Genomic DNA, 26,136 nt, shown 5'->3' with positions numbered 1-26,136 from the left:
TTCGGTCTACAAACAGTCTCTTTTAGGTAACCTCTCCAAAGGCTTGGCTTGGATCCCTCTCATCTAAATAACATAACAAATAAACAGAGCTCTGCCACCACTCCCACCAAGTATGTGGCAGATAAGTGATCTGTGGCAACTGGGAGGGTGTGGCCAGGGGCCTCAGGCATGCTGGGTGTCCAGAGTTGCTACAAGAAGCACTAGGACCCCATTAGGAAACACATACACTCGCCCTTGAGGTTACCCCAAGCAAGCCAGTAAGTTAAAACGGTCATAGGACAATGACGTAGAAGAGAAATTATAGTTTGCTTCTAAAAACTTGACGCACTTCTGCAAAGTTGCTAAAACTGTGTTTTAAGATGGTTCCTGGCTACCCACAATACGGAAGTTTCAACCTATGAATGTTTATCCTACCGGGTGCCATCCACTTTCCATCTAGAGCTTCAAAGCTCAGGTTTGGGGAGTTAAATGAAAAAAAAAAAAAAAAAAAAAAAAAGTAGTTGCCCTGTCACCCTCCCCAGGCACAGGTAAGCAGGCTGCCAGACCCTGAGCCAGGCGCTGTCCCCAAGTCATAGAGAGCCATTTTGAAAAGGTCCAGGGACAGGAAATACTGAAAAGGGCAGTAAAAAGAGAACAGTGCTTGCTGGTGGTCCCCGAAGGGCTCCAGATCCAACCCTAGGTCGGCTCAGCAGACAAGTTCACGAGGGTCCCCAGGGCAACTGGCCACCGGCAGTGGTAACACATGGCTTTGCCTGTCGGCCAGGATGCAGGTTTCCCTTCCAGACCCGAGGTTATTCCCCCCCGCCCCCCCCCCCCCCCCCCCCCGTGAACCGCTCTTGCATTCGATCATCAGGTTTACCTTCGGAGTTTGTTTGGTCTGCACATTTCTGAAGAAGGTGGTCTTGGCAGTGAAGAAGCAATCCTCCAGTTCCTCCTCCAGGCTGCAGTACCCACTACTCATGCTGCTGTCCACCGTCATCTAGCCCGGAGCCCCGCGAGGCAGCGGGCGCGTGTGACCGGCCGGGCTCACGCGGCGGCCGAGGTTGGGGTCGGGGTTGGGGGTGGGGGGTCCCCGCCCCGGGCCCCGCGGGGCGCGAGCTCCCAGCCCCGCCGGCGGGTGGGCGGTCACGGGGCCAGGCGCAGCCGGAGCCGGCCGCCTGGGCTCTCAGCCCGGGCCCGAGCGGCTGGGGCGGCGGCGTAACCTGCGCACTTCCCCGCGCGCCGCCGGCGCTGCAAGCTCCGGGGTGGGACGTGGGCGCCCGCCTCGCGCGCTGCGCTCGCCGGCTCACTCGGCATCTGCGGTTTCGTCCCCTCCGCCCCGCGCGCGGAGCGCCATCTCGACACCTCCTCCCCCTGCCCGCGCCTTTCCTGCCGCTCGCCCTGCGCGCGGAGAAGTCGGAAGCCACTTCCTCTCGCAAGGTTCCCCAAAGCCCTGCTCGGCTGTCGCGGCGCCCCTCCCCCGCCCGCGCTCCCCCCCACCCCCACCCCACCCCGCGCCTCCCGCCTCACTGGGTGGCGCTGGATCCCGGGGCCAGGTGGACCCGGGGCACCAGAGGTCAGGTCAAGGATGCGGGGAAGGAACAGACCAGGACGCACCCGAGGGAGACACTTCCCTAGGTCTTTTCTTCATCCTTCTGGAAACAGCTCATTCTCATCACCCATGATGGCTCATGTTCACGGAGTAGAATGTGCTATAGGGTCGTCAGCGTCTCTCCCCCCCCCCCCCCCCCCCCCCCCCCCCCCCCCCGTCCACCTCCTCATCCCACTCTCACAGCCCCCATTCACTGGGCGAAGGAGCCCAGTCAATCAGAGTGGTTAGAGAAGTAACCGGAGAAGAAGAAAATCAATATCTGTTCTGTCTGCAGAAGCAGCAATATTTTAACTTGGAGACGCCAGAAGAAACTGCAGGGGCCCCACAAACATATGCAAATCATATGCAAAGTTATGGCAACCTGGAGAGCAAGCCTCCCCTTCCACCCACACACGCAGAACTTGGCCCTCAGGAAGACTCAGGATATCAAAGGAGTCTGCAGCCACCACCCAGGTTATTTGTGCACTTTCCTGACACTCTGGCAAGAGGGGTCTTTGCCAGTTCTTGTCATTCCCATCAAAGATGGCCCACGTTGCGGCGCCTGGGTGGCTCGGTCCCTTAAATGTCAGACTTCCGGTCATGATCTCATGGTTCCTGACTTCCAGCCCAGCATCTGACAGTGCGCAGTCTGCTTGGGATTCTCTCTCTCTCTCCCTCTCTCTGTCCCTCCCCTTCCCTCTCTCTCTCTCTCCCAAAATAAATAATAAACTTTGAAAATATATATATATTAAAAAAAATAGATGGCCGTGTACATTTCCCCATGAGACTAGATGAAGGGGACATCTTCCTTGACTAGGGCTTAACCCCAAAGCAATTAGGGCAACACCCCCATTATGCCTCAGACCATGTCTGTACAGCAATAGTTCGAAGTACCATTGCTTGAATAACTCCTACATGTGCCAGGCCATTTACATGCAGTCTGCCATTTAACTTGCCCAACAGCCTTGAGGTAGAGATTATTATTCCCATTTTATGGATGAGGAAACTGAGGTTCAGAGTCACACAAGTAGGATATTTGTGCTGGTCCTCAGACCCGGGCCTATGCAACTCTAGGGCCCACGCTCTTAGCCGTTGTGATCTACAGCCTCTCAGCAGAAATGGGACTGTTCTGGTGTGCGTCTTGCCCTCTTTCTGTATAATGTGGCCTGGAGTCCCAGGAAAGGAAAACAAAGCCTTCAGAGCCTGGAATGCTGGGGGCACCGTGCTGATGGAGTCTGATGGCCTGTGGACCCCAGAGCATCCTGAGAGTGGCTGAGAGGAGTTAACAGGATGCTCTGCAGGTAGGTTCACCTGGCTCTCCCTGCAGTTCGGAAAAAGCCAGTCCCAGGGAAGCACACCGGCTGGAGGGATAGACTCAGCCCCCAGATACCAAGCTGCCAACTCCTTTTTCAGCTCTCGTTATTTTTATGAGGAGTCCTCTCCCTCCCCCACCTTAGCCAAATCTGTCAGTGCTCAGGAGGGTTTCACACTGCAGCCCAATCTGGCTCCATCGTCCCACACAGTCTTCTTCCCAGAAGCCTGTGAGTGCCTGGCAGGTCCAAACATGAGATAGCCGAGAGCTGGCACCCCCAGCCGGCCGCCTTGGGCTCAGGAGAAGGGTCAATACCCGTAACTGCCACCCTTAACAGGGAGATAATAAGTGCAAGCAAGCAGCTGGGGATGGGGGCTCGAGTGAGCTACAAGGTGTTTTGGGGAAAGAGCTGACATTTAATAGGGTTGAAGGTAGGTTCTGGCATTATCTGGAACAATCTTTTCTTCAACTGAGTATTTTATTTTTATTTTTTTAATGTATTTATTTTTGAGAGAGCACAAGTTGGGGAGGGGCAGAGGGGGCGGGCGATAGAGGATCCGAAGCAGACTCAGCGCTGACAGCAGAGAGCCTGATACAGGGCTTGAACTCACAAACCGTGAGATCACGACCCGAGCCAAAGGTGGACATTCAAACGACTGAGCCACCCAGGTGGCCCTTCAACTGAGTATTTTAGAGGCTTTTTACTTACTTATTTTTGTTGGAAGGAAGATTCCGCAGAGACAGCGGTTCAGGCAAAGGAATCTGGTATTGGCCTCACCAGTGCCTCCAGGTCCAATGCCAGAACGAGGAACGCTGCAGAGAGGGGGGCTCTGCGTGATCCGTGGGCCATCAGCAGCCTACCTGCTTTGTCCAGCCAGCAAAGAAACACGCTTTTCTTTATGAAAGGAACCTTCTTGCTCAGTGGGAATCCAGTCCTTAAGAAAACACAAGCCCCAGGTTCTTTGGGGGCCGCACTGTGTCCTGGGAGTCACGCAGAGACCTCTGGAAAGCAACTGCAATGCTACACATTCAAAATGCGCGATCTTAAGACACAGCTAGTAACAGCCTCTTTAAACGTCAAGCCAAAGTACCCCAGGAGTCGGCATGAGTCTCCCCTTGTGAGCGACGCACTAGCTGCCAGACGTGCTTAGGAAAAGTCTGAAGCGATTTCGTGTTCTTTTAGGGTGCTATTCTCTGCTGTTCCAAATATTAAGAAAAACTGGTGTCTGAATAAGGCTTCTCAAAGCCTTTTTACCATTCATTACTTGGGCGGCTCTAGAATCTTGAAAGCAGGTATTAGACCCATTTTATAGACAGGAAAGTGAGGGAAGTAGCATGTTCCATCACAGCTCATACCTCCAAAGTCTCCTACCTCCTAGTTAGTATCTTCCTCCACCCTGCTCCACCTGTCAGTGACTCTAGGCCTGGAAGAGACTCATGAGTAAAGAAGCCAGCAACACAGAGACTGTGTTGTTGAGGACCCTGGGACTTTCTTCTGAAAGCTGCAAAGATCAAATATAATAGAATAAGTTGGCCAGCCTCCAGGAGGAAAAATCTAGACTGAAGCTCCGGGGACCCTTAGAAAGGAAGACTGGATTCCTTTCAGTGTCTAATGACCCTGTCAGCACCTCTTCCCTGTGAATAACCAACAGCGGTGACAACCTGACCAGAGGAGGCGAAGGGGGCAGGGGAATGGAAGAGCCCGAGCAGTAGCTTTTTAAGTCTCTGGGGTGAACACACAAAGGACAGGAACTGGCTGCTCTTGTCTCTGGACCCAGAAAGAGGGGTCTGGACCTTAGGTTGCAGGCTCTGGAGCCTTAAATCCACGGCATCGTGCTGGGGTTCAGAAAGGCCAAAGTGAAATGGTGAAATGGGTGACTTTCCTGCCTCAAAGTGTCAGATGATGAAAGACACTATTTTAAGCTTTCTTCCTTTCTCAGATGTGCTCCTGGCATGTGCCCAGATCCCCCTCATTGGAGCCACTGCGTGGCTCTGTGTGTTCCAGAAAAGCTGTATCACAAGACTGGAAGTCAGGAGCTCTGTGCTATCCCAGCTCAACTCCAGCTTGGTATGGCATCTGGAGCAGCTTTGGACCTCAGGATTCTTCATCTGTCCCGCTGAAGGGTGTCGGGGTAGAGATCGGATCTGGGGCCTTATGACCTGCCGACATATTCAGAGACTTCAAACCAGGGTCAGGTACCTGCCACCCGACCCCTGAGACATATTTTGAAATTATTATTAGCCAGTATGTGCAGGCACTGTGCCGCTAACTGTATGTGCATCGTTTCATTTAGTCCCTACAACAAACTGATGAGGAAGCTACACTTATTATCTCTATTTCCAGAGAGGAAAAGGAGGTTCAGGCAGGTTAAGTAATTTGCACATAATCATACGTGCTAATTAATGGCGAAGCCAAACCCACCCAGCTTGTCTGACTTCAGAATCAAGGTCTGGGACACCCTGTAGTAGTATAAGGTGTTTACCCTTGTGATTGCTCTCATAATAGCCACCCTGCCCGAAATCATAGCCCATCACAAGCCAGGAACTACTTTCCCAGTTCGCCTCTGCCCCCATCTTCCCTTTAGCTTGTTGAGGTTTCTCAGGGCCCAGCCACTGACCGTCTTCTCTTCCTACCTCTGCTCCCATAAGCCTGTATTCTCCCTGGGAGCTTAGTCTCACCTGTGCCAATGGTGCCAACTATCCCTCACAGACTCGTGTCTCAGAATTCTCACCCTCCCAGGCAGCTCCCCGTGGCAAGATGCAACAGCTCACGGAATACCCAGCCCTTCCCTTGGAGCCTCACTGGCAATGGGCCCCAAATTGAGCTTATTATTCCCCGCCTCCCCCTCCACCTGCTCCTTCACATTTCCTAGCTCAATGAATACCATTAATGTAGATTACCGCAAAGCCTTCCAGTAGTTTCCTTTGTTTCCATCTCTGCCGTCTCCAAACTTCCCATACCCTTATCGCCAAGGTCACCGTTCTTTTTTTTTTTTTTAATATTTATTTATTTATTTATTTATTTATAAACTTTTTAAAACTTTTATTTATTCTTGAGAGAGAGAGAGAAAGAGAGAGAGAGTGGGGGAGGGGCAGAGAGAGAAGGAGATACGGAATCCGAAGCAGGTTTCAGGCTCTGAGCTGTCTGCACAGAGCCCATGCAGGGTTCAAACTCACGAGCTGCAAAATGATGACCTAAGCAGAAGCCAGACACTTAACCAACTGAGCCACCTCGGAGCCCCTATTGTTTATATATTTTGGAAAGAAAAAGCATGAGCAGTGGTGAGGCAGAGAGAGGGAGACAGAGAATCCCAAGCGGGTTCTGCACTATCAGCACAGACCCCTACATGGGACCTGATCCCATGAACCGTGAGATCATAACCTGAGCCAAAGAGTTGGACACCTAACTGACTGAGCCACCCAGGTGTCTCCAAAGTCACCCTTCTATACGAAGGTCTAATCACGACTGTTCTATCACAAAACCTTTTATTCAAATTTCAACTAATAGTTATTGAATAACTATTACTATAGTATACTAGACTATACTATACTATCACTGTACTATAATTATTACTATGCTATAATTATTATTATGTGTTGAGCTCTAATTGCTGATTCTTTCATCCATTCATTTAAGAAATATTTACTGGGCAGGGGTGCCTGGGTGGCTCAGTTGGTTAAGTGTTAGCCTTTGGCTCAGGTCATTGTGGGTTTGAGCCCCGAGTCAGGCTCTTTGCTATCAACATGGAGCCTGCTTTAGATCCTCTGTCCCCCTCTCTCTCTGTCCCTCCCCCCACCTCTGTCTCTGTCTCTGTCTGTCTCTCACTCTCTCTCTCTCAAAAATTAATAAACTTAAAAGAAAAAGGAATATTTACTGGGTACCTTCTACATGGCAAGTACCAGACCAGGAGTTGAGATTCAGGCCTGGATTAGACATAGTCTCTGCCTTGTCACCATGCACAGTCTAGTAGAACAACATGAAAGAAGAAGTTATATTAGAGTTATCAAGCTCTTATACATTTCATATTCTCACTTGATCGGCACAACCCTGCGAGGAAGTATTTTGCAGAGGAATAAACTGAGGCTCAGCGTGCTTAGTTTGCCCTAGTCACAGAGCAAGTAAATGGTAGAATCTGATTTACAGTCCAGACCCTCTGTATCTGACAATTTGCCATTACAATTGTCCTTCCTCCAACGACTCTCACTCCCCACTGCCTACAATAATGTTCCAAACTGCACCCTCCAAGTCGGTCCTTCAAGGCCCTTCACAGCACATGCCCAGCAGGCAGTTCATACCCATCTCCAGCTAGCATAGAGCATCCCTCATTGCAGCCGCACAACATTTGATTCATGCTCCCAGCAGCTTCCCTGCCCTCTTGTGGTTTGTTCTGCTGCTTTCTCTGCCTGTCAAAATCTTACGTCCTCCCCTCTTCCTGACACATATTTACCGGTAACGACCAGACCTCCCACACCTTCCCCATGCTTTTCAGAAGCAGCCTTTCCCAGATGCCCTCTCTGGCTTGAATCTTAAGAATGCCATCCTCCATCCTGAGAGTAGCATTTTACAGTATTAAACCAGCCATGCAGAGCAGAGAGCTCTATTTCTCCTCAGGCGACTTCCTGTCATAAAAGGTAAGTGGCTACATACCATTTAGGTTAGACTCACAGGAGATTCACTGTCTCGCGGGTTCTAGCCCACACAGCACTTCTGTTGCTTGGCTGACAGCTTTGATAGGGCCCTTGCATTTAAAAACACTGGACACAGTTAAGGCAGGGATACCAAGAGGCACAGGTCCTGAAGAGCTCATGTCAGGTCCGAGTCAGACACAGGGAGTCTACCTTCTAGTTGTCCTCCTTTGATGAGACTAGAAAATCACAAAAGGTGTTTCTGATCAACAACCCTGCCCCCCACCTGCCCCTCTCCAGGCAAGACCAGTCCTCCATTAGCCAGGGCAACGTGGTCACCAGGGTCAGACACAAACAACTCCTGCACTGTGACACGTAGAAAGAGGCCTCGCTGCCTCCTCAGAGACTCAGGACTGACCTGGCCCACCCAGAGGCCATCTCAGGCAGCCACAGTCGGGGTCGAGCTGTGAGGAACACAGGGAAATGTCTCCAGTACCTAAGAATTTCTAGAAACAGGTACTAGAGCTGTGTCCCTCCTCAGAGCCAGGACCTCAGGTGCCTCCTGGTTGGGAAGGCTTTCAGCTCTGCCTGATCAGAAACAAGCCCCATGGGTTGGACTGAGCTGGTCAGATAGGCCTTGGGGCGGCTCCTGTGAGAGGCAGCTGCCTAGTGGAAATGAATCACTGACAGCTTTGGCTAACACTTCTGGCTTCTAGAGCGTTGAAGGAAATCTGTGGAGGGTGGAGCAGCTGTCCCAAATGTAGCCAGAGTGGAGCAGGACAGCTGGAGACTGGCTTTGGCACATGTGGGTGGGCTGGCAACAAATGAAATAAAATGGAAACATAAAATATATTCAATTTTCCAAAATAAGGCAGGGAAAAAAGAGGAACAAAGAACAGAAAGGACAGATAGGAAAAAATAGAAACATGATAGACTTAAAATCTAATTATATCGATAATCACATTAAATGCAAATGATCTAAATAACCCAATTAAAGGGCAGAGATTATCCAATTGGATTTAAAAAAAAAACAAGATCCAACCATTTGCTATCTACAGGAAATGACTTTTAACTATAAAGACACAAATAGCCTAAAAGTAAAAGGATGGATTAATAAGTATCATGCTCATGGTAATCAAAAGAAAGCTGGAGTGGCTATATTATTATTGGACAAAGTAGATTTCAGAGCAAAGAATATTACCAGGGATATAGAAGGTTATTTCTTAATGATAAGGGGTCAATTCATCTAGAGAACATACTAATCCTAAATGTCTAAGCACTGAATAATGGAGCTTCAAAATTCAGAAAGATAGAACCGTAAGGAGAAATAGGGTAATCCACAATTATAATTGGATATTTCAATACTTCTCTCTCAAAAACTGATAAAACAAGTAGAAAGAACACATGATATACCTCAACAAATGTTAACTACTGTTGTTATCAGTCACAATTAAATGCGATAAACCTTTGTCCAGCATTTCGGAGGAGACCTAGGACCCAGAATCCACTGAGAAAGGTGCAGGTGTGTGTCAGTGTGTGTTAGGGAGCCTGAGCAGGGACAGACCCCGCCCCCAGGCTCTCCCCGTCTTGCGGCTGGCTCCCCCGTGTGGTAGTTCTGGGCTCAGCATGTGGCTGTTGGGCTCAGGGTTGGGGCAGGCCAGCGTTCTGGAAAGGCAGAGCGCTGGGTAGACAGACAGCAGCGTGCCTGCTGTGGGAGGGAGCATGGGGCCTGGAGCCAGGAAACTCAGCTCTCCATGCCAGCTGAGTCACCTCGCATGGCTGCAGGGGCTGAGGGAGGCCATTCCAGCAGAGGCCCCGCTAAGGAGTGACAGTAGAGGGTGGGAGGTAAGGGTGTGGCAGAAAGGTATCAGCCAGCAACCTGTGGGGCTGATCCACCCTGGAGCTATGGAAGCCATCTATCTGTCCCTTTGGTGAGTGGGGACAGGGTCTTGGTCTTTCCATCTACAAAGGGGAGCCATACCTTGGGCCACAGGGGAGAGGACAATCACCAATCTTATAGCAAAAAGTGCCTGCCAGACCACAGTCATAGTGTCTCGGTTTCATGTCCAGGACAGTGGCCCATCTTTCTGGTATTTTGGAGAGTTGGCAGAGCCAGACCATGAAGGATGTCTGTGCTTGTCCAGATTTGGATTGATTTTGAGAGCCATGGGAAGCCACTGCAGGTTTTCATCACAGGGATGGCGGGATAAAAAATCCAGGAGGGCCATTGGAGGCAACAGAGACAGAGACTCCTACTCCCACCCCCGCAAGGTGAAATCTCTCCCGTGGATTGCCAGGAAGCCTCCAAGCCCTTGCTCTGCACTAACACACACACACACACACACACACACACACACACACAATACAGATAGGCTTGCCCTGTATGGACCATGGAGTGACTTACTTCCACTCTGCACGACTCCCTACGGTAAGTACCTAAGGATCCATTCCTCCTTTATTTCTTTTTTTTTTTTTTTTAATGTTTATTCAGTTTTGAGAGACAGAGAGCAAGCAGGGGTGGGGCAGAGAGAGGGAGACAGAATCCAAAGCAGGCTCCAGGCTCCTAGCTGTCATCACAGAGCCTGACGTGGGGCTCAAATTCACGAGCTGTGAGATCATGACCTGAGCCCAAATCAGACGCTTAACCGACTGAGCCACTCAGGCGCCCCTCCTTTGTTTCTTTTATATATTTTTTCCAAGTTTCTTTATTTTCAGAGAGAGAGGGAGGGAGGGGCAGTGAGAGGGGGAAAGAGAGAATCCCAAGCAGGCTCCACCGTCAGCCTGATGTGGGGCTTGAACTCATGAAGCGGAAGATCATGACCTGAGCCGAGATCAAGAGTCAAACGCTTAACCGACTGAGCCGCCCAGGCGCTCCCACCTCCCATCTCTCCTTTGGCTGAGCGCCTTAGCACTGGCTCAGATGGCTGGAATTTTCTTCCCAGCTGCCCAGGTTCTCTCCACAGTCACAGCCTCCCTTAGGCAGGGGCCAGACCCAGTGTGCTGGTAATCGAAGCACTGGATGACCTAAGAGACTAGCTTCCGTAGGCAGCATTTCCCACTGACAGCACCTAAAAGGATTTTAGAGCAGTGCCTGGCTCAGTAAATACGTGTGGAAGGAATCTGAGGCAGTCCTTGCAAACACGTTGTTCTTTCAATTTTAGAGATTAAGAATTAATTGAATATGTGTCAGGGAAAAAAATCCTCAGGACATCAAACCAGTGGTTCAAGGATTTTCAAATTTTCCTTGAACACACGTTTTATCTAAGTTTGATAAAATGAACGTATTTAAAGAGAAATATTAAGGAAATCGTAGCACAGGAGGAACATGGGGATGGCCAGACTCCCACGTGTGGAAAGTGCCTGAGTGAGGGCCGGGCCGGGCCGGGCCGTGTGCAGCCAGGAGCGGGAGGCTGGTTTCTGGGTGCTCCTGGCTCCTAGCTCCCGAAAGGGCAGGGGGAGGGGAAGGACCCTGGGAGCAGCAGGTGTAAACCACTTCAGTGCCCGGCTGTGAGTGACCTGAGTGGAAGGAAGATCGCTTCTGGTTTTGCTTGTCACCTGCACATTCCATGCACCAACACAAGTGGCACCAGAGGCCACGGAGGCAGAGCTGCGAGGCGTCCCCTGGGCTACAGTGGGTTATGATGAGAATCAACAGTTGGGGCAAGAACTTCCACCCTCGGGGTCTGCTTCCACAAAGGCAATGAAAGGCCTGGACCAAACTGGCAAACTCGAGCTCCATTGCGAGGGCACCGGGGAGTCCCTGAGGGTTTTTTTTTTTCATCACAGAGTGACATCTAGGAGTAAAGACCACCTGAAGCATAAAGTAATCAGGGCCTAGTAAAGGAACTGCAGCCATGCTGGCAATTTCTTTTGGTCTTTGGCCAATGCCAGCCATGTTCTCTGGGAATCAGGGTTAAACTGAAGAAGGGACCTGGGGTGGACATGAAGGGGATTTGCTAGGTCAACAAGAAGTGCCCAGGGAAAAAGTCACATATCACAGACGTCAGAGATCTCCAAGGAGAGATTCTAAAACACTAGTTTTGGGGCACTTGGGTGGCTCGGTCCATTGAGCGTCTGACTCTTGATTTCAGCTCAGGGTATGATCTCATGGTCGTGGGATGGAGCCTCACATCTGACTCAGTGCTGAGCGCACAGCCTGCTTGAAACTCTCTCTGCCTCTCCTTCTGAACCTCCCCTGCTTGCACCCAGTCTCTCTCTGTCTCTCAAAAAAAAAAAAAATAATAATAATAGGGGCACTTGGGTGGCTCAGTCGGTTAAGCGTCCGACTTTGGCTCAGGTCATGGTCTCATGACTCATGAGTTTGAGCCCATGTCTGGCTCTGTGCTGACAGCTGAGAGCCTAGGGCCTGTTTCAGATTCTGTGTCTCCCTCTCTCTCTATGCCTCCCCTGCTCGAGCTCTGTCTCTGTCTCTCAAAAATAAAATGAAAGTACTAGGTTTGTGGTGGAGAAAGAACAGGTGGGCACCTTTCCTCCGTTTCTCCACTTGGGAGAGTCAAGCACAACCCACAGGGCCTGTTAAGTTTGCAGCTGGGGGTTCTGAGTCCATCTCTGCCCCCTCACACACCTACCCCTCTTCCTCCCTCCCTGTCTCCCTCTGGCGTGGCAGAGAGAAGACAGCCAGAACCTTGGGATTACTGCTTTTCAAAGGTGGAGGCCAGATACCTATCTACAGGATGATCCCAACCATGTTTTGAAAAATGGATGAATATACAGGAAGAAAATGTAAAAATGTTAACTCACAGTGGTTCCTTCCAGACGGAGGGAAATCAATGATTTTCTTTTCCTTAAAGAGTTGCAAGGAGAAATGCCACCAAGCTGAGACCTCCCAGCAGCCATATGCCCCCAAACTAGCTGAGCTCAGACCAGGCCACAACAAAGCCTCCCAGGAAGACGGCACTGGCACATGAAGCTAGCTCTGCCCAGGTGACCACGTCAAGGTGAAAGAAAGCTCCATGCTGGTATTTAACTGAAAATCAAGCCAAGGCGGAAATCAGCATAAACAAGCCTTTTAGAAAAGGGGAGCGAGCCTGGAGCAGGGCCCAGGTTTTATTGATAGAAGGCTAGGTCCTGCCCTGGCTGTGCTGAAGCATGCAGTCGGGCCTGTCCAAGGCAAACATAACAGCCGACCCAGCCGGCCGGGAGCAAACCCCACTCCAGACTGTTTGCTGGCTGGGGGGCCGTTCAGCACCCACGTGGGACCCTTGGACCCTTCTGTGTGGTTCTGTGTGGCTCCTTCTATATTTTACTGGTGGACGTACTCTAGACATTGGTGGATGAGTCTAGACTCAGCCTTGATGCAGTTTGCCACATGGTTCTGAGGTTGACTCCTCTTTCCAGCAGAGGAAAGGGGGGGGCCACTCTGCTTCCCAATACTCAGACTTGGAAGCCCCTGTTTGCTGTTGGCACCCTGAGGGGGAGACAAGATACATAGCCAACTCCAGGGCCTGCCCACCACACTTGGGAGCTAGCTAAACTGTTCCAGGAAAGGGTTTCTAGACCTCCCCTGGGCCAGATAATTCTTTGCTGTGGGGGCCTGTCTTGTGTAATGTAGGGTGTTTAGCGGCATCCCGGGCTTCTCCCCCTAGATGCCAGTAGCATCACCCCAGTTGGGACAACCAAAAATATCCCCAGAAACTGCCATTTCTAGGAAATGCTGCTGCAGGGTGTGCTCTGTAACCCCCCACCTCCATCTTGTAAGGAAAACCTTAGGCAAAATTCTGCATCGTTCGGCAGGGTTTTGCAGGTCTGACTTGCCCCTCCTTCCTCCTCACCCCTCGTGGGGCATCAAGGCCTGGTTACATTTGGGCCGCACTAGAAACAGTTCCTATTCCAAAATGTGTGGAGGATGTACAGAATTTTTGTAAACATGTACCTTAGAACCCATTCGGTCTCGTTCTTATAGAAACATACATCATGTTTGCTTTCTAGCAATGCTTTCCCAATGGGAGAGAAGGGGTGGGGGAACAGCAGGAAGGCTGGTAACACCCACAGGCAGATCAGGTGACTAATCATGGCCAGAAAATGCCTGTGGACGGCTAGTCTCAGGAGCTGGGGCCCACTTGGGATTCCCCTGGGGCCACTCATGTTCTCTCCAGGAAGTAACCAGTCATTCGGCACCTGTGTTGTCTCTCACGGCACCCTGGGCTTATTTGTTTAAAATCTCACTCCCCTCCTCTACCGCAAGCACAGGGAGGGCAGGCACTGTGTCTGTTTCCTTCATCACTAAGTCCTTGGCATTCCTGGGCCTGGCACATGGTCAACCCTAAAAACCTATTTCTTAAGTGAATAGATGAACGATATCTGGGAACACTCCATACTTCCTTGACCAGCAACTCATACATTAAGGATCAGATCAAACGTCCCTGATGTCTCCCAACAGGAACAATTGCCTTGCATTCTCAAAACACTTGATTCGTGCTTCTTTTATTGCAACGTGCATCACAGTACATACTCTTGGGTTGTATTCTGTGTCCTCTGCCAGAATGTAAGGTCTCTGAGGACTAGCACTGTGAACCACCATTTATTATCCCCACTCTCACCAGTGCTTGGCACACAATGGATACTCAATGAGGGCTCGTTCAATGCAAGAATCAAAAAATCTTGTCCTGTCTCCATTCCAAATCCTAGACATCAAAGTTTGGATGCATCCTGACTCAAGAGCTTTGGCTAAACCCATGAACCAGAGGCTGCTTTGGGTATCGATTTCCTGGTTCTTGAACACAAAGCAAGAATATCCGCCCAGCCCTTCTAAAGTTATATCTAGGTTAGCAGGCTGACCACAGGGAGGATGATATACTGGAGGAGCCTCAGCCCCAACATCCCCACTGCCCCAGGGCTATGAGGCTTCAAAGGGCCTTCAGGAGCCTTCTCTCCTTCCTGCCCTCATCTATACCCACACCTCTAGCTTGAAGCCCTCGGCCAAAGCAGGCTCTGTGCTTGGAGAGCACTGAAGAGCACTTCTGAGTGTCTACACAGTTCTCTGTGTCACTGTTCCTGTTCCATCATCCCAGGCCCTTGGAAAGGGGTGTGTCTGGCCAGCAGGAGACCCCAACATCCAGCACGCCTGCGGTATTCATGCCACCTCCTGCTGACCAGAGCTCCCGGGCAAAGAAAGTGGAGTCTAGGACACCAGAGGAAGCTGTTCCCAGCCCGGTCCCTGAGCTTTGCTGCCTACCTGGCTGAAGACTGGAGTGAGGGTGCTTTCTGGAGAGGGTCTGTCCTGGGATGGGCCTCCCTGCTGACTGCAGTCCAGCTGGATCAGATGGCGGCACTCCGGGTGGCAGGTGAATTTACAGTCTGGAGGGAAAGAAGCACCAGGGGATTAGGAGTCAGGCAGGATTCTATCCACTTCCACCCGGAGAAATACCCTGGGAGATGGCGTTTCGCCCCAGGAAGGAAAACCGTGAAGGAGAGAAGTAGAGCGTGGGAGGACACCTCGGTGCCACGGGGAATGGCTGGTGACGGGTAATGCGTGTTTTATGCGTTTGCAAACTGTTCTCACCACCGTTATTTTGTGTGACCTTGCAATCATTATTATTGCCACTTCACAGACAGGAAATTGGGATCTAGGGACCTTAGCGACTTTCTCAAGGTCAAGTCATCCAACTTCAGGCTGGTGCTCTCTCTACTGATTGACATCAATCACCAGGGATCACAGATCCCTGGAGAAAGACTTCACTTTTCTGGGCCTCATTTTGCCAGCCTGTAGGATACAGGTAATAGCTTCCCTGCCTGGTGCACAAGGAAGTTCATAGTCATAGGGGAGAACAGGTCTTAACAAATTAAAAGTACCTCCAGGGACAAAGGCGTTATCCTCAACCCGGAGGGACTGTTACCTGTCTCTGACCCTGCCTGCCCCAACCAGAAATGTGGAGGCGGCTTCTCTAACCCAGCTTAAAAGTCCTGCAGACAACATCCCAAATCAGGTGCTTCATGGGAAATCATATGTTTCTTTTTTTTTTTTTTATGTTTTATTTATTTCTGAGAGAGAGAGAGAGAGACAGAGCACGAGCGGGGGAGGCGCAGAGAGAGAGGGAGACACAGAATCTGAAACAGGGTCCTGGTTCTGAGCTGTCAGCACAAAGCCCAACGTGGGGCTCCAACTCACAAACCTTGAGATCGTGACCTGAGCCGAAGTCAGACGCTCAACCAGCTGAGCCCCCCAGGCGCCCTGGGAAAGCATACATTTCATAGACAATGTTCATTTCCATGGAAGCAGGACTAAATCTCCAGGGTTGTACAGAGCCTTGGGAACTACTTTAGAGGTGGGGAGACTGAGGCTCAGAGAGGTGAAGTGAGTTTGCCCGGTGACACACGGCTCAGCAGCAGGGCCAGTGCTGCCAGCACTTCCCCTGGGGGCGGGGGGGTGCTCTCTGCAGCCTCTTCAGCAGGAGGCCAGGCAAGGGAAGGAGAGCACTACAGAGGGTGGGAGTGAAGTAAAGAAACCCACGCAAGTCCATCAGCAGGCGAAATGCCCGGATTTGGTCAGGTTTGAGGTGCAGTTCCTGCACACAGCTTCTGGGCCAGCTGGGGTCACCTGTCCCGGAGGTGCCACAGCTCAGCCCGAAGACCCAGCCCAGGCAGGGTGCAGAGTCTCTCTTGAGAAGGCTGACTTCCTGAATGCAAGGCCAGGTGTGTGGGGATGGGCTGATCTGGACAGGATCTGTGGTAGGGGACACGATAGCCTGTACTTGTTTGGACAATCTGGGGACTGGGGGACACTGTTTGGACAATCTGGGGACTAGGCTGACAGGAACTCAGGCTCCTGACATTCTTTTCCTTCCTTGTAACAAGCTCCAAAAATCCAGCACATGTGGATTCTTTTTTTTTATTAATTAATGTATTTATTTTGAGAGAGAGAAAGAGTGTGTGTGAAGGGCAGAAGAGAGAGAGAGAGAGAGAGGGGGAGAGAATCCCAAGTAGGATCCACACTGTTAGCACAGAGCTCAATGTGGGGCTTGAACTCACGAACCCATGAGATCATGACCTGAGCCAATATCAAGTGTGTAATTGGATGCTTAACATACTGAGCTACCCAGGCATCCCCCATCTTGGGCCCGGGGTGAGTCTGTTCTTCTCCCACTCTTTTGGGGGTTTTGGAGTGAGACTTCCACTCTCCGCAGATGCCCTCTTCCTTTACACCCCCAAAGATGAGCACCTGACACAGGTTTTGCCACTAATGTCTGCAGGGGAGCATTCTCAGAAATGTGGGGACACACAGAGATTCCGGAACCCTGAGACCATCTGACTCAATCAGTGGTCTCAAGCTCTCAGCCACCATTCTGGAATAGCATTTAGAAGCTCTCTTGCTTATCCCCCTCATGCCCGAATGCCACCAATATCCCCTCCTTCAGACCCTGCCCTTGTCCAGGCCTTCCTGACTCTCCTCCTTACAAGCCATCCCCTCACCTGGAGACAGAATGGTGAAGCCATTGTCTGAGGTATGAACCCTATACTTCCAAGTGCCCACATGTATTTCTGGGCCCCCCAGTAGGAGATCTCTGCCCCACACAGGGATGGCCTCACTCTTAGTGGGGCTCAGGGCTCAGGGGGATATGCAGGCCAAGTCTCCCCTGCCCACAGTGCCCAGAAATGCCGGGGCCTTGATAAGGCAGCACTGAGGCCAGAGCCCACACAGAGAAGCATTGTTCCAGGACTCTGCTCCGGGAACACACCTGTACAGCTTCTGGCAGCCCTCTGAGCGATGAAGAATGCTCCGGGGCTGCCAAGAAGTGGAAACAAGGAAGAGAAGAAAGGACTAGAAGTTCTCCCAACTCGACAGCAAACAAGAGCTGCCACCAACTCACAAATGGGAAAGCATCGTAAGGCAGGAGGATGTCTTCCAGTCTCTTCTTTGAACTCCTGGTACCGTTGACTCAGGCTTTGTATGTCCACCTGTGCATCATGTCCTTCTCTCTCTCTCTCTGTGCTCTGTCTCTGCTCTGTTTCTCTCTCTCTCTCTCTGTGCTCTGTCTCTGCTCTGTTTCTCTCTCTCTCTCTGTGCTCTGTCTCTGCCCTGTTTCTCTCTCTCTCTCTCTCTCTCTCTCTCTCTCACACACACACACACACACACACCCTGAAAACAGCACCAAACCTCAGAAAGATTTTTTTTTTACAGTCCTGACGCTGAGCTGGATACAGCTAGGGGACAGAAGACTCCAGGGTGAATATTTGGGGATTTTATAAAAAGCACATTTGAGCACCGATGACTTTGTTCCATCAGACCGTGTAATCACAGACTGTAGCAAAACCACTGAAATACATCTTGATACTTCCAGGCCCCCTGGAAATGCTAAGCGCAGGTCTTTTCGGCCAGCAGAGATGAAGTCAGAGCCCCCACGCCCTTCTCCAAACACGGAAGCAAGCCCCACCAGCCACAGCCAGCAGCCTGCGGGCCTGATGTGCTCCAAGTGGGAAGATCCATGGGATTCCAAAGGCAGAGGCATGTTCCACTGGGACCCAGTGGTTAACCCCCACAAGCCATCTTTCCCTCAAGACAGCTCATCGCGAGTACTGCTAAGCCATCTCCTTGGTATTCATTGCCCTCCACAGCCTTCAACTGGCGCTCAATCTGGACACAGAAAGGGAGAGAGACCTTGGGTAACACAGGGCCACAGAGGCCCCCAGGAACGGCCCAAGCTTCCCTGAACAGCCAGAACCACCATCTGTGGTAACAACTCTAATGTCTTGAGCACAGACCTCCCCACACCCGAGGGTAACGATGAATGAGACAAGACTTCTGGGGGAGTCAGGCTACCTGGGCAGACAGGACCCATGTGTGAAGAGATAACTAATGAGGAAGACAGCACAGATCCAGGAAACCTGTTCAGAGGACAGAGACCCCTGCCAGCCACAGCAGTTGGGAAGGTTTCTTGGTGAGGGAGGCTCTGGGGACCTTGAAGAATGGATCAGATTCCAGACGACTCATATTTCCACATCACAAGGGCCAAGAGGAGGCAGGGAGCTCTGACATCAAAAAGAGGATAGGACAAGAATCTCCCGACAAGAGGCAGCAAAGATTAGGGAGCGACATTCCTCGGTTCTAATAGAAGTATCTTAGAGAGAACAGCATTTCTTGCATCTTTATTTCATTTTTATTTTTTTGAGATAGAGCATGCAAGAGCGGGGCAAGGGCAGAGAGAGGGAGAGAGAGAGAGAAAGAGAGACAGAGAGCGAGCAGGGGAGAAGGGCAGAGGGAGAGAGAGAGAAGCTTAAGCAGGCTCTACGCTCTGTGCAGAGCCCCGTGCGGGGCTTAATCTCACGGCCGTGAGATCATGACCTGAGCCAAAATCAGGAGGCAGACGCTTAACTGACTGAGCCACACAGGCGCCCCAAGAACTGGTATTTCTTGACCTTAATACTGTCATCTATAAAAGAGAATTATCATCCCTTCCGGTCTCCATCCTTCCCTTCCAGCTATAACCCCTGGCTGCATTCTTAGGGATAGTTTGAGGAAAATAAATGTGCCTCCAGGTCCTGGAAGAGGCGCCTCTGGAAACAGAGGACGTGACTGTAAGGAGAAATGATGGAGACAAATCATAAGAGGGGTCCTTCTCCAAGGAGGGACCCCTGAGCCAGGACGGAGAGAAGGTTCCCAGGACCCACCCTCAGCACCCAGACTTCGTTAGTTTCCCAGTTGTTGTAATAAAGTACCTTGAACTAGTGGCTTAAAACTGAAATTTATTTGAGTTCGGAAGGCTGCAAGGCTGATAAGGAACTCTTTGCCCTCTCACCCCAGAGTTGCACGTAAGACGCTGCGATAATGTGGAGCTCTCTACTTAACTGCCCCTGAGGCTAAGGCCTGGGGTGAGGGCGGAGGCTGGCACCCAGGGTACAGAGCCTGGTTTGCAGCGGGCCCACAGGCCTCCCTCCGGGTCACTCCCAGGTCAGCGAAGACCAGCTTCTTGCCCTGAATGACCACAGCCACTTCTGAGGCCCAAGGGGAAAGCATGACAGCCTGTGAATCTAGGAGCCCCACACCCATTCTCTGGGTACCCCAGGCCTTCTTGGAGAAGGTCAGCCTCCGAACAAACTTTTCTCCCTCCCCCTTTCCGCCTTCAGGGACCTGGCCTGTACTGCGGTGTGATGGCCAGAGAATGGACTTTGAGGTAGGCCTGGCCTTCAGTCACACTCAGCCAGCTCCATGACCTTAGATAAGTTACTGCACTTCTCTGAGCATTAATCTTGTCAAGCATAAAACGGGAATGAGCTCCTAGGGCATCCATGAGGATTCAATGGGGTTCTTGGTGCAGAGCACTGCATGGGGGTGGGGGGACCTCAGCCAACATCCCACCCCCACCCCCGGCACCGCCTTGCCAGGCAGACTCCTTACCCCACTCAGCTCCTGGCGGATGATCTACAGTTTCACCAACCTTCCCCCAGCTAGTCATTTCAAAGCAAGCACACAAGTAGCTTTTAGTTTTAAAATAATTTTGTTCTGAGGCACTACAGAGAAATCTGAAAAAACAAAACAAACAAAAGTGCATTGGAAAAATACAGTGTTAACATAAGTTTTTAAACAACAGAAGTGAGGGTTGTCCTGGCCCTCCAGAGCAAGTCAGTGGGGACAGTCCTCAGTGGCGGGGGTCCCTTCTCAGACCTTCTCAGGACCCTTCAAGCGTCCCCCATTCTTGCACTGGGAGCCACTCCCAGTAGTGTGCTCCAAACCCATAAAATAGTGTCAGTCAAAGGGATTTGAGCAGGAGTGCTTTTTCCCTCTGCCCCAGCAGGTGATGGCCACAGCACCCCTCCCTGAGGTCTCCACCTGGTCCTGGGAAGTACCAGTTCACAGTTCCAGCCCCAGCCACTCAGCCTGGGAGCTCTGAACCCCACCCATCCTGTCTGCCTGTCCTGGACCGGCTGTTCAAACACAGCCCCTTTATCTCCGGGATGCCACAGCTGGGAGACTCAACTATTTGGGCAACAGCAGTTCTTGTGCTGAGATCCCCGGGCAGCGTCACCAGAGAGGCTCGTTCATCAGCCACGGTCAAGCTCCACGAGCAGTGGGCTCTCGGCCTCCCCCACTCAAAGAGGCCCAGCCTCGGTACCTCTGCTCTCCATGACACCACAGCGGAGCCAACCACCTCATCACACGGACAGATGACGATGGCAGGAAAGCAAGCACAATGGACACCGGGCTCCCAGCACCAGCTGCCTCACAGAGGCACCAAAGTGCATCCACTCAGCAGCAGTAAATCAGAAATCCTTAGAGCACAGGTGCCTTAAGGACACTGCTTGCCGTGTATGACAGAGGTTTTTGCGAACAGGTGCAGGGGACGGAGCACTTAATCAGGAGCTAGGGAATGAACAGAGTCTGGCCTCCAGAGTTACTCAGATCAGGGTTTGAACCCAAGCTCTGCTTCCAATTGACTATGATGTGCCTGGACAATTTGCTTAACCTCAGTAAAATATGGGATTTATTTAGCCTCAACTTCCTCATCTGCAAAATGGAGCTAGCAGTATCTCCCTTACCAGCAGATTTGTTGCCAACATTAAAGAGAACATATGTAAAGCATCCAGTATTGCCTGGTACCATAGTAGGTGCTCAGTAAATGATAGCTGTCATTTTCAACACTATGGGATTCCGGAGTCTGGGTACCCTGCTTCAGCATGTGATGCCAGCCAAAAAAACCTCTCCGTTTTGGGGTCTTCTTCCAAGGTATTACAGTGGTAAGAGGCAACTTTCCAAGAAGTTCCTCCTACCTGCTCCAGCCTCCCTCCTGCCCTTCCTTTGATGGGCCCAGAGGAGCAGGGACATGATGGTGGCAGGGAGAGGGGTGTATTGGAGGGCAGGAAGGTAGAGAGACTGTGATTTGTTAAGTCTGGAGGTCGTGGCAATTGCCAAGATCAACACGATCTATACATTTTTTCATACTCCTGGCTACACTCCTAGCAAGGGTGCAGCAAAGGAATGGAAACTCCCCACTCCGAGGGTCAGGCAGCCAGCTTAGGACATCTGCATCTGTATGTTTCCAGGAAGTCCCTCGAACCCCTGGCTTGTTGAGACCACATACTTCCAGTCCCTTGTTTCAGAGGACAGGCCACCCCTGAGGGCGCTCAGCACTCCCTCCCCACCCCCAGCCTGGATGGCCTGGAGACACACAACTGCCCCCCTCCACTGTACAACCCCAATCCAACACACACACACACACACACACACACACAGCCCACAGAATGTGCCGGAAAGCAAGCCAGGAAGCTAGCAGGAAGGGTCGATGTAGTGGAGAGGAGCGACCTGAAGCCAGGCCCATGTCTCAGGTCAGAGATTATGGGTCACTCCCACGGACAAGTGAGGTGGGCAGCTGGGTGCACTGAGGCAGATGTCGCTGTGGCAAGAGCCAAGAGGGGTGTGCCTGGACACGCTCAAGCCTGGAGCAGATGTTCAGTTCCCATGTGAAATAGAGGGCTGGGGTGGGCAGGCTATATGGCAGCAGGCTCCCCCAGGTCAGGCATGCTGAGGAGGGAAAGTGCTCAGGAGGTAAGGTTGGGATGCAGTTGAACTGAGGGCGGGAGGCCACCCCAAGATCTTGGTCTCCACCCTCCCCCAAAGTGACCGGATGGGTTAGATGTGTGGCAGGGCTGGGTGGGGTTGATGTGCACTTTTGAGCGACACTTTTGTACTGAAGGGAAAGGCAAAAGGTCCTGCCCAGTTGCTCAGGCACCAAAGGGGATACGAAGAGTCTTTCTGGGACCTTGGTCCTTGGGCCTCATGTATCAGCTGTTCATGCCCCGAGCCTAGCTTCTCCCCTGACTCATCCCCCGAGAGCCTGGCTGACACTGGGTGCCGGGCTGGCCTGCAGAGGCACAATCCTGCCCCATGTGGGAGGGTGTGGGTGGGCATGCCTCTCAGGCAGGCCCATTACTCATCTGTCTCCAACTTCACATCCCAAGGCCAAAAGCACCAACAAAAAGAAGGTACTGTGGCCTTCCAGGCCGGGGGTGTGGGCTGGGGGTATTCAGGGAGGGGCGGATGGAACAAGGGAGGGCCGGTCAGTTCTCAAGTTCAGACAGATGACACAGGAAGCGAGGGAAGCGTCAGACGGTGCCCTCCCTCCCTGTGCCCGGTGAGGCCGCAGACGTGGGCCTAACCCCAGTGTACCTTTCCTATGTGGTCTGTTTCGTGCCACTTCAGTCTGTGGGTGCTGCACCCTGAAGTATATTTGTATGCTTCCTGTCCTGTGCATATGTGTATATAGGTTTAAAATTATACACAACCTTAATAGGGTTGAGCCACTTTTAACAATGCATGCTTCAGCCTTAGCTGGTACTAACTGACCCTCTGCTAGAACTATATGCCAGACTGCTCCCTCTGTTCTCTTCTGTCCCCACCCCCTGGCTTTCACTATATTATCTACATTTCCTAGGTCTATAACATTGACACTCTACCGTAGCCATAATTCCCACAGTTGTCTACAGTTAATTCTACTTTTAAGTTGATTCAGTCTTTTTGCAACAGTGAAACTATTTTTTAATAGTTTGTATTTTAATGAATCTTTTTTTAATGTTTGTTTATTTATTTTAAGAGAGGGAAAGAGAGTGTGTGTGAGTGCGAGCAGGGGAGGGGTAGAGGGAGAGGGAGACAGAGAATGTCAAGCAGGCTCCATGCTGTCAGCACAGAGCCCAATGTGGGGCTCAAACCCATGAACCGTGAGATCATGACTGGAGCCAAAACCAAGAGTTGGTTGCTTGGTCGCTGGGTGAGCCACCCAGGTGCCCCATTAATGAATCCATTGGATGATTGAAAACATTTTTGTAGTATATTTCTATACGCACTATGTTTCCCAATAATGCTTCAAGTACCTTAAAGAGATACACCCCTATGTTATGAGTGGCATTGCAGCACTGTGGCCCCATGCAGTAGTTTCTTGATGACAGTGGTGGTGGGGACGAGATGTGGATGAAGAAAAAATAGAAGTGGGCGAGTCTGCAGGCCCTCAGTGGGATATCACAGAGCATCTCCAAGACTCCTCCCCGCTTTGGTCGATAATAGTAAGAAGCAATACATTCTGGGGAAAGTCAAAGTAAATGATATCAGGTGGGCTCCCAGGGTGGGAAAGCCCAATAGATCTCATTCTTCGTGTGCAAGTGTCTGTAGATTTGTCATCTGGATCCTGTGACACCATCTCCAAAAAAGTTCAAGTTGTATTTAGGGTATGGCCACACAGATAGAAGTGTAAAGATACGGCACAATTTTTCAACAGGGGCGATTAGAGTATGTGCACCCATCAGGACACATGAGCTCAGAGAGACACAGCGTATTAAACCTTTTTATACAGTTAGGCCCTGTCTTTCCACAAAAATCTAGTTATTAGTTTTTCATGTGCACATGCATGCATTCATCCCACATGCATTTTTTGAGGGCCTTCTAAAGTGAACCACTGTTCTAAAGGATAGCATGTTATACCCATAATAGGAACATAATATTCCATAATAGGAACAAGCAGATGATACATATATACACACGCACACACATAGATACAGGTATGTCCTATTTTGATTACCACCATGGAAAAAAATAAATCCTATTGCCAGAGCACCTTAAGAAAAAATGTTTTTAAACATTGTAGGCAGTTGGGCTTAAGGGAGTTTTACAAATAGTAACAAGCCCACAGTATCCAAAGCCAGTGTGGAGCGGCCAGATGCCCTCTCAGCTTCAGGCCTGCTCAGGAGGGGCCTCTGCCTCCTCTAGGCATGTGTCACTTTGCTCTGGGTGTAAGAGAGGCAAAGCAGATGGGGTCCTCCCCACCCCTGGGGGCTCAGGTTCCTCTCCACCCACCCCTGGGGGCCCCTGTGAAGACACAGGAGGTGTCTGGGTAGCTGATAAAGGACGTGGTCTCTAGTAGTGAGGGGCGGATATGGAACGAGGAGCTTGAGGGTTTTTTGTTTCTTGTTTTGCTTCTATTTGATTATTTTTAAAGCAGATACCATCTCTGAGAAGGGGCAAAGGGCAGTCTAACCTCTTGCTAACCTCGAGTATACATATATTTTTAAATTTTTTCTTAATGTTTACTTATTTTTGAGAGAGAGAGAGAAAGCATGAGCGGGGGTGGGATAGACAGAGAGGGAGACACAGAATCCAAAGCAGGCTCCAGGCTCCGAGCTGTTGGCACAGAGTCTGACGAGGGGCCCGAACACACGAACTGCAAGATCATGACCTGAGCCAAAGTCGGACGCTCAACTGACCGAGCCACCCAGGCGCCCCTCGAGTAGATTTCTGAGTGTCCCACAGACCCCAAGGACAAGAACAACTAAATAAGTCTGCAAGAGGTTGTGCCTGGGTGTCTGCGACTACAGGGCAGCAGAGGAAGCTTAGACAGATGCGCAGATATGAATGTGCAGGCAGGTGTATGCTCGGAGGTATGCCCGATCAGAGAGCCAGGAGGTCACAGAAGCCCAGGAGCAAACAGGTTCAGTCCTTTATGGGACAACAAGGCTGCTGCACCCAACTGGTCTTTCCACACCTGCTTTGATGTCACTTGCATGCAAAGTACCGACCCCCCGGGTGAAAGGAGACTTTTGGCAGTGAGGAGAAAAGTAAATAGATTGCGTCTGAGGCGCTCTCCGCAGGAGACACACAAAGGCTTCTTTACAGCTGTATCCCTGTAGCCAGGACCACCAGAGATTCCTGGAAAGACCCAGGCCGTTTCCGCTGACCCCGGAGAAGCCTTTTAAAATGATAGATGACTTATTCCTTGGCAACATGCTTGCTTAGCTCTAATGAGGCCCGGTGGGCTAATCTAGCCTTGCTTGTTAATTAAGTGGTGCGGTAAACTCAATGATAGGAATTTTTCCAGAGAGAGTGTTTGAGTTTCGTGCCTCTCCTCCACTTCTGCCCAGGCAACCTCCAAACCCCATCTCTTTCACTGAGGTGCAGGCAAGCAGCTAGCACACCCGACCCAGGTGTGATGGCAGAGCAGCCCAGCGGGGGGCTCGCACAGAGGACCCACAGGGAACAGTTACTGAGAGTCTTTCTGGGAGCAGCTGCCAACAAGGGACCTGCAGCATGTCAACTGGTTTACATCCAATGTCATGTTTAACCCATGTGACACCAACCTGAGGTCAGAATTCTTTGCCCAGCTTACACTGGGAAAAACCAAGGCTCAGAGAGGTTCATCTGTACGAGGAAGGCCCCCCTGCCAGGAATCCAAGGTCCAGACTCAATTCAGCTTGGCTCCACACTGGTTTTCTTAAGGGCCACACTGCAGGCTGCTCACGGATTCCTGCAAGTCAGCTCTTCTAGAAATCTGCGGCCCACTGTCTACCGCTCCCATCATCGCTGAGCGCCCGGTCTCCCCTCTTCCCATCCATTAAGTCTAAATGCTAACACGAGTTCAACGAGCACATTGTAGCCACAGTGCGGCAATTTCTCTGACCTTAATGCTGCCACTCCAAGCCTGATTGATTTTCTTAAATCTATATAACTCCTTGGGCTGAATAGCAAAGGAGCAAGGGAATGATCTGTGGAATAATTCTTGCGGGAGGGAGGATGAACAGGAAGACGCAAGTGAGGGTTTAAATTGAGGAACTCAGCATCCAGCTGTCTTCTCGTGGAGGGCCGCAGTATGCATGAGCCACTGATGAGGATAAATTATGCAGGCTGGCTAAGAGT

The 26,136-nt window shown here is 51.1% G+C and overlaps 1 protein-coding gene across 2 annotated transcripts in view; it reads right to left on the bottom strand.

Moving 5' to 3' along the window:
* The window catches only part of RASSF5 (Ras association domain family member 5), a 67,571-nt gene that overhangs the window by 28,320 nt on the left and 13,115 nt on the right, over positions 1-26,136 (bottom strand). The window contains exon 2 of one of the 2 annotated variants that reach the window (XM_060644328.3): positions 14,704-14,825. In XM_060644328.3, coding sequence (XP_060500311.1) covers positions 14,704-14,825 — 122 coding nt within the window. Of the gene's footprint in view, positions 1-859; positions 1,433-14,703; positions 14,826-26,136 lie in introns of those variants that run through there. The other variant, XM_060644329.3, reaches the window with a different exon arrangement.

Source organism: Panthera onca, chromosome F1 (assembly GCF_046562875.1).
Source record: "Panthera onca isolate mPanOnc1 chromosome F1, mPanOnc1 haplotype 2, whole genome shotgun sequence".
In the NCBI taxonomy this organism is placed as follows: domain Eukaryota; kingdom Metazoa; phylum Chordata; class Mammalia; order Carnivora; family Felidae; genus Panthera; species Panthera onca.
Note: the sequence above shows the minus strand (reverse complement) of the source record. Positions and strands in the feature narration are given on the sequence as shown.